The sequence below is a fragment of the Hypomesus transpacificus genome, chromosome 9 (genome assembly GCF_021917145.1).
Source record: "Hypomesus transpacificus isolate Combined female chromosome 9, fHypTra1, whole genome shotgun sequence".
Lineage (NCBI taxonomy): Eukaryota > Metazoa > Chordata > Actinopteri > Osmeriformes > Osmeridae > Hypomesus > Hypomesus transpacificus.
Genome location: NC_061068.1, coordinates 20,684,347 through 20,700,274, shown reverse-complemented (window position 1 = coordinate 20,700,274; position 15,928 = coordinate 20,684,347). Strand labels below are relative to the sequence as shown.

Genomic DNA, 15,928 nt, shown 5'->3' with positions numbered 1-15,928 from the left:
TCATCAATGAAATTGTCCACTTTCCTTTTTTATTACATACCCCATATTACAGCATGAGATCCACACATTCACTAGCTGATAGATAATACAGACTGAGTTTTCCTCATAATTTGCTGTCAAATCAAGAGTATGTGGATTACATACAGATCTGTGGAAATGTGGGCTCTGGCAGCATCTATGTTCCAGAAAACATGCTTAGAAATGGGGGGGGAAGCATGATTCATGAGATTGTTTCTGACAATCGGTTAATTTGTGTCATCTGAACCAGTGAAAGCAGAACAGTTGTTCCAATTATTACTTTGATTAAGACTAGTGAAACAGGGCTGTTTAAAAATCTATCTTTACACTGAAATTAAAGTATTTCTGACACACCAAGGCTCAGGAAAGTTGAATTCACATTTTCTTGTTGGAATATAATGTTGCATTCAGGATTCAGAAAATATGGATAGGAAATGAAAGGTGGACATTTTAATGTTTTCCTTCTTTGTAACAGATCGTGTCCTCAGATTTTCAATATTAAACTAAATTACACATTCCGCACCAACAAAAGGCGCTACTTAAAAACAGTAAGACATGTAAAAGCAATTGAGCGTGAAACTGCAGTACTTATCTCAGCAATGTTACGTGACTTCTTGACTTCCACTACATGCTTCACTCTGCCTGGTATATAATACATAGCCTTCTACGGTGACAGCTACGGAAATCATTCAAAACCACTGTACAATTATTTTCACGAGCATAGACAACAACATAACATTAACGTTATGCCGTGAAATAGAGTGACTGTGCGTCTGAAGGTCTAGTTTCTGTTGCCAATTTGATAGCTAATTTCCCTGACACAGATTGATCCATTAAATTAGGTTTTATTAGTGCTGGACTATTCCTAACTCTTGCACAGAAAACCAAGCCATTATGTGGAATTAATTTAGTGTGTAGGAACAAAAATATCTAAAGGCTAATTGGCTGTTGTTATTGTTGGTATAACAACTTTTTCTAAACAGCAATAGTGTTTTTACACCTTACTGCCAAACCCCAAATATGACATTTAAAAGGGCACCCATGATATAATGTGACTATAATCTTAAATATCTGAGTATACTCATTTTATACTGAGTATACTAAATTCTGCAATGTAATTGTTAAGTACTTTCTACTAAAAGTTTAATGGGAGTAAATTAATGAAAAATGAGGCCTATTCCCAGATATCATAGGCAAAATCTGTCATGCTGACTTCTGATATGTAGTACTTGGTATTACGGTATTAAAGACTGTTAAAGATGTTTTGTGTGGAATGCAGTAGCTTAAAGTAATGCGTGCATGTGTATATGCAGACACAATGTTTGACAGTCATTTCACAATTTGAGAGTTGCTCTGTAACGTATGTGTATGTACAAAGGTGTGTCTGCGATCGTGTCCATGTCAGTATATTTGTGTACCAGTGGCGAGTTGTTTCTCTGTGTAAGTGTCTGCCACTTTAAAAAATAATAATAAATAACCACAAATGCTACAGCATTCAAACAAACCAGAAATCCACCCAAGTGATGTCCCTGCACTGCCCGAAATAGCCAAATTCAATATGACTACACTTCCCACTTGAAATAATTCTGTAGTTCTCAAACACAACACAGTTAAGGTTTTTTAACGATTAAAACAGTGCCACAGCTAAGGACCTGTCATTAAACCCCCTCAAATAAGATCCATGATGACCAGATTTGGGGTTTGCTTGAATTGCACCACGTTATCTTTTAAATGGTTGAGTCAGAACCCAGATCCCCCTCCCTCTCCTAGGCCAGTTTCTGGGTGGTCTCTGTCTCCTGCTGGGTGAACTTCTCCTCGGACATGACGGTCATCCAGGGAGACACAGACCTGGTGATGGTCTGCTTTGCCATGTTGTAGTGGTTGATGATGGTGAAGAGACGGCCACGTCCGCTTGGGCCCTGAGGGGGGTAGTAGCCATACATCCCCGCTGGCATGCACCGGCCTTGCTGCTGTGGGGAAGGTGGGAGGGAAAGGGGGTGGGGTGGACAGAAAGAAAAGGGGAGTGGGAGAGAGTGATTTAAAAATGTTGCCCCTAATTGCCCCTTATGTACAGTTATATAGTTATTATTGGCAGGTTATTACATTATTTGCTGTTGAAGTCGTTATTTTTCTCAAACAGTTGAATAACTTACTTATTTAATGAATGACAAACACTATTTCCCAGTGTCACACTTCCACATCACTATATACATTTTATACAAAATGACAATCAGCTAATACACAATTTTTTATATACAGTTGTTGCATAAAATATCAAAAGACTTACACAAATATTTCTCCCAGAAAACACAAAAAATGTAGTGAAAATACGCATACAGTGGAAACTGAAAAATGTTATCTTATTCCACAAAGAAATGGCCTGTACTATAATTTGCATAATTTAGAAATACTTAAAACTTGATTTAAAGGAGGTTATTCTTCTTTTCTTATATTGCAGTGGACTGCAATATGACACCAAGCTAATTATTTATCTTTATGTCACTGTGTGCATTGTAAACAGACACAAGATCGCAGCCAAGCTAATAGCAATGCTAATAGCATCTCAGCACTACAAGTTAGTCTCCAGAGACCTAATTGTAATATAAAAGGAAAGGAGAGCTTTAGGGAATGTGGCTTGGAGAGATATGAAGTATGAGAGAATGACGATTGAGAAATTAAGGTACAGGAACCAGATGAAGGCCTTCATAAGCTTTTAGTTAGAAAAAATAAACATGGGCAAACACATTGTAACTATAATGCCACTAATTGTTACCGTATAATGCTTTCTGCTTCTAGACAAGACAAGACAAAAATATGAGAACAAGAGTCCTGGTAGGGTGGTGTAGCATCAGTAAAGGTATGGCTATTCAGTTAAAGGAGATACTTACTGTGTACACAAAGCCCTCGGGGCAAGGTTGTTCATACTGGTAGACTTTGTAGACCACCAGAAACACCACACAGACCAGGAAGGCCAATGCACAAATCACCAACAGAGTGACCTGAGGAGACAAAAAATATGTCAGGCTTTACTCAATAAATGTAGAAATTCTGAAAAAAACAAAGTAGTTTATTTTTAAATGAAATTATGCATTTGTAAGAAGTTCACATTATTTAGAACTACAATCAATAGGCTAATTTATTAGCATTTGGTCACTGCTCTCAATGTAAAACCACAAGAAAGTAAAAGTTACTTTCAGACATCAAATCTCTCCCATTAAACAGTGCATCTAGAAGTGTCTAGAGGGGAGTGCAGATGAGAGAAATCTGTAACATGTTGTACTCTCTGAATTTCACTGCATAGAGATACTTGAGTAATGACTAATGATCTGTGAAGAAATAAAGGAGTGAGGGACGAAAAGCGAGTGAGGTGTTGGTGGCTGTTCCTCTGATGAGGCTCAATCTTAGTTTCCAAGACGCACACACGGATTGGTATTTGATGTTCATGAGTAAGCGTAGATTTGGTTCTACTGTGTAAATCCAGATCATCTATTGATGTATCATAGATATGGCTAAAATTTAAATGGACATCTGAATTTCAGACCTCAGCACATTCAGTATACTGCAGTATTTGTAAAACAATAGGTGACAGTGCAACAGTAAGTCTCAATCTTGCAGTCAAAAATCAAATGAATACATCCAATGTCTAATAGGAAGGGTGCAAAGTTGTAAAGTAAGTTAGCCAATTCTGTCTCTTACTGTGTTTGTTATTGAAAGCACATTAATCTATTATGATACCCTTTTAAATCATGTACACTGTTTTTACAATGGTCGACATTCTTTGACGGGAGCAAATTGGTGTGACTGATCAAATGATTGAGGATTATCAAATAGTGGCAAACCATATACATCATTTTGAATGCATGAACATGATCCATAAATGTATTCATCTGTTGTCTACTGTTTAATTTACCAGGCAAATTTACCCATCCCCCTCTTCCGACCCTTTCGACACAATCACGGCCCTTATTGATACAACCACTTACACCATGACCATATGTTGCAAAAATGTAAACACCTTTGAGGTGATCTATAAGCATCATATCTGCCTCAGTCTCAGGGACATTACAGGAAGTGATAAAGTGGCGAGCATTGAGGGGGCATTGCCATGGCAGCAGCAGCTGAATTAATGAAGGGTTGGGGCGGGGTTAAATGAATCACAATGTTTTTCTTCTCCCAGGATAGCACCACTAACAGGGGAATGGGAAGAAGGAGAAGTGGGGGGGAGCAAAGCAGACAGAAACACCCCGGGATTCAGAAAGACAGATTGACTCTCGGCGATACAGCTTAACATATTGTAGACGGTTGTTACAGTATTATGACAACCCTTTGAGGTGCTCGGTCTGAACGAGTGCCAGGCGGAATTTGTATTCATGTGCCCATTGTAGTATTTAAGAGATGATATAGTCGCTTAAAATGATTATACAGGTACAGCTAACAGAATGATGGTCAATTAAATGAACGCTCCTCTGTCACTTTACTGTATACAGCCCTACTGTACTCTTTTATTTAGACTTTGACTAATATTTTATATTGTACAGTTTTGTCAGTATTTTGTTGTACATTTTTACAATTTTATATTGTTTATTTAAGGACTGCACGCACATTTTTAAGATTCTTATTTGTTTATTATATGTTTACTGTATGCTCCTGCCGACCAAAGTAAATTCCTTGTTTGTGTAGACTTACTTTCCGATTAAACTTGACTCTGATTTAGGTTTTCTACTTTCTATGAGCTTCATGTGTGTCTTACCTTGAGTCGTTCAGAGACACCTTCAATGATGCTTATTGAGAACTCTGCTATTTTCGGGGGGCGCAGCTTGCCTTTCTTGTGCTCCCCATCATAGTCTGTTTTGGTCTTTACCACCACCTGTAAGGAACATATCACAGGTGTCAAAGGAAATTAAACAATGTCATTACTTTATTAGGTGCTTTACATAGGTGATTGTTTTTACAGTGTCTACTGTTTGGCCCTTTTTAGCTTTGTTACAATGTGTCCTTCAGACTAATCAGTAATAATGGTTTAAGTATTTGAGTTTAAGTACCCTTGGTTTTTATGATGTTTCAAAAGTGTCACCAATACATTGAATTCAGAATTCAGCAAATTTGCTCCACATTTCACTGGAAGACACATGGCCATTTAAATATTTCTGTTTTACCATAAAAAAACACATTCCATAGCATTGTTGCTTTTAGTGTCCATACATGTAGACACTCCTTTCTAATGTACAGTATACAGTATACTACTTGTAGTCTCAAAAAATGTCATACATGTGGTTTAGTTTCAAGCACTGAATAAAATAGATCAAGAGTTTAACTCCTAACCCTTTATCAATGTGTATTGGTGTCAGTGTATACAAGGGTGGGGGGAAAAGTTGTGAAATCTTCAACAATCAATGTTTTTGTTATCTCCCTTCTATCTTGGCATCTAAAAAACGTGTAAAAGCCAGCCTTTATATGTTTTTTACCCCAATAGTACTGTATCTATTGGCTACTAACTACACGTCTATCTTCCTATCCACACACAGGGTACTAAAGAGTTCCACCAAACGTTAATTTGGTACCAACAACACAACATACTGTTCTGTGGCTATACACACTGAGAAACCATGATATAGGCTATGCTCCATTTGTCTGCAGTATGAGAGGGGATAATTTACTGTATAAAAAAATAAAAATAAAGGCATATATAGCAAAATGTATGTATAGTGTTTACAGACTGTTTTCCCTGATGACACATTGATTGACTTGGCCCACTATATTGGCACCATGGAAAATCATTTACAAAACGTTTCAACCGTGTATGTTTCCCTTAGGCCCTTGGTCTTCCTGTTCTACCTATTCATTTAAAAAGGACAGGAAAGAAGGACCCTTCACTGACCAAGCAGCATGCATTGTGTTCTTAACCTAGTAATTTAATGATTAGCTTACCTTTTCTGTTGGAGGGAACTGCAGTTGACTAGCATCCAGCGGTGTTATGAGAGGAATGGTGTCGAATCCATCTTCGGAAACGGCCTTTGCGTTATTCTTGTCACTAAAATTATTTCCCAGTTTTACCATTTTCAAAGACGATTGCGATGCCTGTTCAGAAGATATCCGTAAATGTGACTGTCTGACGACCTATGTCGTTTAAATATTAAATGCAATGATTGTTTCCGTATTTAGCTTTTGGTGCAATTCTTCTGAATACATTATCGAAACAAAATATATCACATCTGATTATCTCTGTAAAGATATATGAATTTGACATATTTCTTTTAAGAAAACAATTATAGCCTACGCTACCCACAAAGCGCAATAAATAATTGCTTTCCATTAGCGGTCCACGCAGATATAAAACACATACATTTAAATGAAAAACGCCTGCATTTTAGAAAACAAACTTAGTCTAGTGCTTACCTTTTCACGTTATTTCGTTATTCCGATTGGATTTCTTAGACTGTTGTTGAGGAAAGGGTAGACAGTCACTGTAGGTGTGACGCAGCCGATATACGAGGTGGATACACAATATGGCCAAGGTCTGTGCACTGCAAGGCTACGTAGCATCATCACATCCATACTAAACATGACAAGAGGCTGCACGTTCCAATTGTGAACAATCATACCTAACTATTTAGATTTTACTTTTTGTTTTGTAACAATCAATACAATGCTGTTCATAATGGCAGAAAGAAACTTGTTGAAGAATTGAGTAGATATGCTGATACAATTGAGAAGGACCATTCTCAACTTCATTGCTATGGCTCAGACTCACATTCCTGTAAGGGTTGTGCATTATAACAAGGCTTTTACAGAACACACTTAGATTGAGCTTTTGGGTGATTAGTAGTCAGCCTCAACTGTGCTGTGAACCTTGAGAACCTTCCCATGGTGTGAATTTCATCACGCATGTCTTTCAGCTTGTTAACAAGCTACAGTGCCATGGAGAAGAGGGTAGAGCTCAAGCTCAAAGGACAAAAATAAAATGCTTGTGTCTGCTAAATAAGGTGGACTACTTACAACCGGGAATAACAAAAAAAGCAATCAGTCTGCACATTGCCAACACAACATTTCCATAATCTTAAAATGCTATTTATGGGATTGGGATTTTTTTTAAATGTTTGTATTTATTATTAGATGAGAAATGAAGGGGCCTCAGCAGCAACAAGCGCTGTCATGGCAGAGAATAGATGGATGACAGTCTAGACTCTAGAGTATTGTATGTATATAAAAAACTGGTATTATTACACAATAAAAGCTTTGAGGTAGATTAGTTAGACCTCCCTGCCCCCCTCCCTCTTGCCTCCCTCTTCCATCCCTGTCTCAAATGTCATTATAAAATGTATGAGTTTGGCATGCATATTAATTGAATTCATTCATCATATAAAACCCCCTTAATTCACTTCACATCTGGATGTATATACAGCTGATCTACTCATGCTGTCATGTCCTGGTATTCTGATGCACCCATAACAATGTGTAAGCCACTGCCACGGCAGAGGTTTTCAGACCTCGCCTACAATCACAGTTTTTCTCTCAGAGAAACGTATCACCTAACTTATCCACTTGGCATGTTCTCTTCTTTGTCCTTCCTGTGACCGCAAGGCCTCTCACCTTCCACCCCCTGTACATGTTTGCAGTGGTGTGTGGGTATTAAGAATAAGAGATTAGGTTAATTTGAATGAAGAATCGATTTAATGGGACAATACCTGAATATCACTTTATGGCAAATCAAAGAAACACATAATTTCTCCAGGGGCCTATGTGTTTCTTTGATTTGCCATAAAGTGATATTCAGGTATTGTCCCATTAAATCCAAGCTGTTCCCCACTAGTAACCCTGTGCCATGTCAGCCTGCCCCAACCCAGACAGTTAAATCTCCTGTCTGCCTCTCCATCGAGACGCCCAAGGCCATAAGCAAACCTATGGCAACGCAGCAGGGATGGCCTTGAACCACAGCCGTGCCACCAGCTAAAATGCCTCCTTGAGGACTACATGGAACAAGAAGGCGTGTTCATTCTTGGTCCCTTCCCAGTTGCTAACTCTGGCAACTGCCACAACCTCATGTCTATGGACTATTTCACAATGAGGCCCGAGACTAATGCGGTGCAATAGGATCGCCACTTTCCCCCGTTCCTATGGTCCTACCGGACTGCTATACCCAAGCCAACTCCGGAGGGTGGTAGAATAGGACCTACACCACCCGGTGCCAGGCCTTCATACCTGGGGACAAAGTCTGGGTGTGTTGTCCCACCCGCATGAAGGGGGTGTCCCCCAAGCTTTGCAGCCACTGGCAGGGGTCTGCCGAGGTTATGAGGTGGTGTACCGGGTGTGCATGCCTGGCTGGGGGCTCGTGGTGATGCTGCACCAGGACAGACTTTCCGCATACTGCCCAATTGCTCCACTGGCTGTTTGGGAGGTGGTCAACAGCAGCACCCCAAACACTGCATATTTTGACACTCCCAGCTGCACTTCCTGAAAGCTTCGGAAGACCCGCTCAGAAGTGACGGCACCCAGGACATTTGAAGGACCATCACCCATGCGTTGGGTGATGGGGTAGTTAAAGACGACTGACCCCTCAGGTAGGGGCTATGTAGCGACCGGAGGAGACAGTCACACCATTGGTTGACAGTCTGCACTGATTAGCGTACGAGTTTATGAGGCTGTTAAGGTTCATGTCTTTTAATTGTGTAAATCTGCCTCGGTTTGATTGTTTCAAGGTAGTTCCTCACAATTTACAGTATTTACAAAGATTTTCTTAAAGTAAATATGAAATTATAGCTTAATTATGAATTTGTTTTGAGAAGTGGTATGGTTTCAGTGAAAAAATGTCACGCCAATGGTACAGGGAGAAGAAAGCATTAGACTGTAGTTATGTTTGATCAGGGTTGATCAATGTGAGCCCTCCCTTGAGAGTCTGAGGGATCATTTGAATAAGATCTTATCAAAGGATGAATATCCAAAGTTTTTCACTGTAAGGATTGTGAGACTGAGTCTGCGTGATTTCAGTCAGAGTTTGCAATGATAATTGTGTTTTGGAATTTCTTGGTAAACAGTCCTGATGACGCTTGCAATCGTCTATCCATCCCGTTGCTTGGGAAACTCAGGTTATCGTCTTAGGTGGTGTGAACACAGTTCTTTTAAGGGATGTATCTAAAGCAGATCTCATAGCTTAGTCATAATTCATGAAGTTAAAGACTAAGACATTTATAAACTAAGCTAGGGGACTTGGAATGGTGGATTGTCAACATCTCTGATGAGCAGCAATCAATTCAGACTACCCTTTAATATTTTTTTATAGTACGATAATAAAGTATGACCATGAAGACTCCTGTTTCCAGCTGCAAGTACACAAAACTCCCTCAGAACCTTTGAATTCCCACTATGTCATAAATTAACCTGTAAGCCTCAAATCATCAAGACTTTATATACTCTGACAGTTGTCTTTTTCTTTCCACCACCTATGATAGAACCACAGAAGGTATGTCAAGTAGCAGTGTAGGTAGACCCAAACGCAAGAGACACAAGCATAATTGAAATGAACCAAGAAAGGGTTTATTAATCAAAGTATTCAGGAACACAGGGAACTACTCACACATCAAGACAAGGATCAGACAAAGACAAACCAAGGAAGAAACCATAAATACACACAAGGACCAAACCAGAGACAGGTGAAACTAATCCAATCAATTAGCAAACCAAAACTAACACACAGACACAGATGAAGGTAATCACAGACACGGAGAACACACAGGGAAAACATTGGGACACGGACATGGACGTGACACTATCCCTATCTGCGCCATACTACCCCATAAATCAGAGCTCCGACTTCCCATGAATTACTAAGATTTGATTTAGTGGCAATTTAAGTCAATCAACAGTGTAACAATATTAAAGAAATACACTTTTCTAACATGGATCAAGATCATTAAAGATGAAAAAGGAAGAAGATGCCAATGGCAGGGATGAAAACAACACAGGGAAACGTTAGCTACACGGCGTGTGCCTTATGTGTCTGCCTCTGTATTCTTCTTACCACTGTATGTTTGTTATGTGTGCTATGTTTGTATGTGTATCATGTCTGTATGGAATGGGTGGAACCCTCCAAATACACAATTAATGAAACAGCCATAAAGAGGTTGTTAAAGAGAAATGCCAGTTGGTTGACCAGTAAAACAGGCAGTGTGTTTGTGTAGTGTGACAACCTGAGCGCAGAGGCAGGAGAAGCCCCGGTCAGCACCTGAAACAGCACCCCGGATAGCTTTGTACAGCACATTACAGGGCCCACTTGCTGACCTTTCCAGCACACACTCTAACTGTACATCACTTCTTGGAAAACTCCCAACATTCATCTGGAAGAATCCTTGTAGGAGGGGCAGGGTTACCACCTTACCGCTTAAATTGGAAATTACAGGTCAACTGTACTCTCCACAGCTGCAATTACACTGGCAACTGCCCTGTTTCCAAAGTATTCCCTGCCAAACCAAGATGTCATGTTACCTCAGGGAAACAATCACCAAAGTCAGAACTGTCAAACAAGGTCACAGGCAGAGAAGATCAAAAGAAAGTTATAAGGAAAGGTTTTTAAGATACAAAAGGGACTCTATGTAATAAGGTTTTAATCGTTAAAATGAGAAATTTGAATTGCTTTCAGTCTCTTTCAGTCTCTCAATGCAGTAATTCATACACAAATACCTGAGAACAATATTATAAACATTACAAAAAAATTATTTAATGGCCATGCACATATATTGATATATAATCCTCAGTGACTGTATTTCACAAAACCTATACATTGCTTATGGGTATATAAAATAAGCTTTAATATTACAACATTGTGTTCCATTTACTGTAGTGGTGGACAGAGGTGCCAGAAATGACCAACTACGACCATTAATGTCAAAAAATAAATGCTACCGCAACATTATTACATTAAGAGTCCTCTGTAAAACAAGTACAGGCTACACTGTACAATTAGGATGCACCCCTATGAACATCACCCACATTTCACTCCATATCATTATCATTTTGCAGTGTTTTCATTGCCAAACCCCACAGTGTCACACTAGAGAAAAACTGCCCTTCGTGGGTCCTATTGTGTGCACCAGTGGGCCTGTTTGCCACTGGTTGTCCACAGGTATTATCCGGTTCAGGTAAGTAATGCTTCCCCATCCCTCCTCGAGTCACTGGACCCGCCTGCATCGACCCTGCTGCTCCATTTTCCAAATAAGGGCCATAGACGCCCTCTTGAGGTAGATGAGGTTTGGACTTTAGAAGTTCTGGTGGGTGTTGGGGGGGGGGAGGGAGGCACTTGTCCTGCTGAGAGGAAGAGAGGAGGTGATGGGGGACAAAGGACTGCAGTTCTGGGAGAGTGTTTGAGGTAGGTGGGGCGCCACGGTGCATGCTGAGATCTGGAGATTCTACATGTGTTGGTGATGGTGAGGACTTGTCCAGTGTCGGGTGGGACATAATTCCGGGGAAAGGCTGCTCGGCGGTAGTGGTACGCAGTTTGCTATGACGGGACAGTTTGGGGAATAGAGGACCGTTCGAACAACCTGGCTTTTTGTAGACCGCTACGGCTGGGCTGGAATCTGTGGTCCCTTTGCAGTGCATACTGTGTCTCCTCAGAAGCGCAGAACGAGTGAAGCTCTTGCTGCATGAACAGATGTAGGGCCTTTCGCCAGTGTGTGACCGCACGTGTCGCTGCAAGTCACCTGAGCCGATAAAGCGCTTCCCTGTAGAGCATGTTAAAGTATTGGTTTTGTAAATGTAACCCTGTAAACGCAAGTCAAAATATACAACCGGCTGCTCACACTGATCACAGAAAGATGCCGCTTCATTTAACTTGATCACTGAGTTTAATTACGAGTTCTTGGTTTCCTAACATTGGATTCCCAATTCCAATCCAACCAAACCAGATATTCTATCCATAAAAATGTATAGTGTTCAAAGAAAGAAAGAAAGTTTGCATTCTGAGACTAAAGAAAGACTAAACAAGGCCTGCATACGGGTAAATAACTTGAGTTCTACACACCCTAAACAGACACCATCGATGGTACATATTGGCTGGTACATACCACAGGTATCACAGTGATGTGGCTTCTCTCCAGAATGTCGGACCTTGTGTTTCAACAACTTCCTCTGCATGTTGAAAGATTTTCCACACTGGTCACATGTGAACGTCTTATCTGTAGTGTGGGTTTTTTTATGCTCCTTCAAGTTGCTGAAGTTGCTGAATCCTGAGCAAAACAGTCCAGAATGCATTGCATTTCAAGACATTTACAGTACGCTTGGAAAATATTTAGATCCCCTCATTTCACAAAATGATTTTGTGTGTGTGCATTCATGGCCCCCTTTTCCAAGCGCAATATGAGAAATGCATGGAATGTTTAGAAAAATGTTTGCAAAGAGAGAGGCCAGTGTACACACAGTTTGGTAACTACCATCCCAGGTGAAATCCTATGTAACTTTATACAATACTAAATAGTTTTATGAATCATGAAATGTTTTTTTACTTTTATGTTGTTGTAAGATTTATATTTATATTTTGTGCTAATGGTAGTTCTGCATACAAAACCCAGACTATACAAGACATAATTAAATGTAATAAACAAGTGTTGATTGATTTTGTGTGATACCATATCAAATCTTTACTCCGTGGGAATTCAAAATATTGAGTTGAATGGATAAGACCTTCTGAGGCTTTAAATTAGCAGCTGGACAGAAAATAATGACTGAAGTAAATGAGTGGTTAAGAAGGTATTTTCTTTTGTACCCTTAATTGACTTATTCATGAGGGGACTTTAGTGCGGTTTTAAGTCCAATAGGATAACAATCAAAACTCTTGAGCTTAGTAAAAAACAGAATACCTCCTTTACAGTACTATCAAGGCCTCCCTAGTTGATATATTTTGCTGCTCTAATCTGTAATCACACAGGGCTTACTGAATTGATAACTACACATCAGAAATGTGGTCAGGATTTTCGGTGTCAAAGTCACTCATGACAAAAGGCCCTGTACAGCAGTATACACGAGGTTTTATTACAGATATTCCAACACATCTTTTTTTGCACTCACCACGTCCACATATATCACACAGATGCGGCTTATCTCCTGTGTGCACCACCATGTGTCGCTGGACATCACCCGAGGCAGCAAAACTGTGATAACAATATGACACTCAATAATTATAAAAGCATAAAAAACAGCAAAAAAAGACAAAAATATTGAATAAGAACTATTCTGAATGCAATGTCACAGCACAGAGATTCCATACCACTGAATGCAGTACAACATACTCTAAACTTGGGTGCTAAACAAGTGACTTTACCTTTTCCCACAGAGTTCACAGATGTACGGTTTCTCTCCAGAGTGTCGCCGCAAATGTGTTTGCAAGTTACCTGCCTGTTAAACAATATACAGAGGAAATGCCAGTCAGCATTTTAGGTATATGCATCCTTTTGTATTGGCTCCATAAGAATTGACAGAAACTGTCCACTGTGTCTTTCTTAATATTGCACATTATAAACAATATTTTTTGCAAAAGAGAGCAATAAATTATTACCTGTGAAAAGTTTTTCCCGCACATATTACACTGAAATGGCTTTTCACCTGTCAAAACAACAATGAAAAAAAAGATGACCTCCTCATAATGCCAATACAGCATGTTTTTCACTACTCAATTGATCTTTGGGTAATCACAAAAGCTTAAAGGACACTGTCCAGCAGCATTACTCTGGTGTTTGGTGGTAAGCCAATGTATTTGAATGACTGTGATGTACCTGTATGAGACCGCTTGTGAAGCTCAAGGTTGCTCGGGTGTTTAAAGATCTTCCCACAGATAATACAGCAGTACTCCTTATGTCCTGCCACTTCAGCAACGTCATTGACGGCTTTTGAATTAGGCTCCTCTTGATCAGCAGTCGGGGAACTAGAAACTTGAGTGTTTATCACTGACTCCAACACCACTTTACCTTCTACAGCGAGGCAGTCGACACTGACTTCTGGAAGTTCATCATGGGCCAATGGATTATCTTGCTTCTCTTTGGTGCTGAAAACTGGCTCAGAGATTGGTTCGACACACATCTCTTCTAGGGCCTTCTGGGACCGCAGGTAATTATATTTCTTCAAGTACACAGGCTTTTTCGGCCGTACTAGCTTGTTGACTGCAGAGTCCATTCCTTCAGAGTTAGGAGTGGCTAAAGTTTCTAAAGAGGGCATGCTCAAATTAAAACTCTTTTCAATTTGCGTTGGAGGACATGGAGGGTTTGACTGAACTGTATTCCCAGAACAGACAGGTATACTCCCAGGTTGGGTGACCCCAAATTCTAACTGCTGCACTTCGAGGACCACCAGAGGACCTTGGCCTTCAGTGTTGGCCCTCTGTTTGTACTGCTTGTTATAAAAGTTGCGTAGCTTGTACCCATGGACCAGTTGCTTCTCTGGAGTGGCCTGAGCATTTCCTGTTGTCTCGGTAGCAGTACCCTGAGGCACTGTGATAGGCAGTCTCTTGTTATGGTCAATATCACCACTGCCATAAACAGACTTTTGGGCTTCCGTAGAAGGGCAATGGATGTTTACATCTTGAGAAAGACCTGTTTCAAGGAGGCAGTCATGATCAGAGGTGAGGGCGCTGGACAGAGAGAATGATGGGTTCTCCACACCTGGAAGAGAGGGTTTAAGGTATGTGCTGCACATGTTCTGTACGTTGGGGACCTGCAAGTACTGGGCAATATCCAATAAGGCCTTCACACTGTCTTGATTGACATCCAGGTGGGAGGTATACATGTAGTCCAGTATCTGACCGATTCCCCCAACATCTTGAATGGCCAACTGGAATACGTCATTTTTCTGACTTGGCGAATTTTGGAACAAGGACCTGAAAGGCGACAAAGTTGAAATCAGATCTCACAACTTAGCCTTTGCTAAATCCAGTAGTTTATAGACTAAATAAAACATTTGGCTATTGTGCATTAGTAGAATGACTCTGTCTTTTGAAAGAATGCTAGAATGGCCAGCTACTTCCATATCATATTATAAGATTAATTATATTTATGGTTTCTGATATACACAAGCACCTGAAATAGGAACTAAATGCAGCCAGGACGTTTTTGTGGGCCTTGAAGCATACTCCTTTGACCACCAGCATGCAGTCACAGAGTAATCCCTGTATCCTTTGCTCTTGCAATTGCTGGAGGAGGTATGAGCTGTGGCTAGACAATGTGTCCATGTTTTCTCATCAGCTGACCACACGAATTCGTCCCATCAATGTAACTAAGGGATAGAGAAAAAACACAGTCTGTGCAATGACCATTCTGGGTCCAACATGTCCTCAGGTAATGTTATTGAAATGACATAAGTAGTAATATGCGGACAATGTATTGCATGTCTGCTTATCGTTTATCTATGTGGCATTTAACAAATATAAAAGGGAAGATTATAGCTAAAACTTAAGATCCCTGTTTGGAATGCCGCTGAGACTCATATTATTTGCTTAAAGACCACCCATGACAAAATTTGATTAAAACACGGCATATTATTGGTAGGTTTTACGACAACACACCATACAGAAAAAATAGCATTTGGGCAATTATTGCAAAGCTATGATAACAACATATTGAATCAATGTTGTTAAGTTACTTTGAAATCAATGGTTACTAAAATACTTTTTGGGCTGGTTTGCATAGCTTACCTTTTGGATGATCGGTCACTTTCTGATTCTAAAAAGCTACATCATTTCCGGCAAAACTTTGCCGACGCAGTAGAAAAACATCAACTGAATGTACGAACAACACAAGAGATATACGATCAGCATAAACATGAATCTACGTACATATATATATATATATATATATATATATTTACGTGTTTATATCAACACAATACCAAAACGAACTTCCGTCTCCTAACCCGGAACAGAAATACTTTTTTG

General features: G+C 39.9%; 2 protein-coding genes across 4 annotated transcripts; both read right to left on the bottom strand.

Moving 5' to 3' along the window:
• Nucleotides 1-12: 12 nt before the first annotated feature.
• Nucleotides 13-6,537, bottom strand: LOC124471049 (neuronal vesicle trafficking-associated protein 1-like). Of its 2 annotated transcripts, none has more exons than XM_047025359.1 (5): nt 6,415-6,537; nt 5,947-6,096; nt 4,769-4,885; nt 2,907-3,017; nt 13-1,988 (listed from the first exon to the last, which is right to left on the bottom strand). In XM_047025359.1, the coding sequence occupies exons 2-5, from the start codon at nt 6,073-6,075 to the stop codon at nt 1,785-1,787; spliced, it is 561 nt and encodes a 186-aa protein (XP_046881315.1). In that variant the 5' UTR covers nt 6,076-6,096; nt 6,415-6,537; the 3' UTR covers nt 13-1,784. The 2 variants fall into 2 exon arrangements, with proteins under 2 accessions (XP_046881315.1, XP_046881316.1); XM_047025360.1 differs by having other exon boundaries at nt 13-1,985.
• A 2,999-nt stretch (nt 6,538-9,536) lies between these two features.
• Nucleotides 9,537-15,907, bottom strand: zbtb49 (zinc finger and BTB domain containing 49). Of its 2 annotated transcripts, XM_047026392.1 has the most exons (9): nt 15,883-15,907; nt 15,689-15,772; nt 15,075-15,270; nt 13,779-14,875; nt 13,562-13,608; nt 13,328-13,401; nt 13,075-13,157; nt 12,075-12,236; nt 9,537-11,732 (listed from the first exon to the last, which is right to left on the bottom strand). In XM_047026392.1, exons 3-9 carry the CDS (start codon nt 15,224-15,226, stop codon nt 11,005-11,007), a joined length of 2,343 nt encoding a protein of 780 aa, XP_046882348.1. In that variant the 5' UTR covers nt 15,227-15,270; nt 15,689-15,772; nt 15,883-15,907; the 3' UTR covers nt 9,537-11,004. The 2 variants fall into 2 exon arrangements, with proteins under 2 accessions (XP_046882348.1, XP_046882347.1); XM_047026391.1 differs by having other exon boundaries at nt 15,689-15,900.
• Nucleotides 15,908-15,928: the final 21 nt, after the last annotated feature.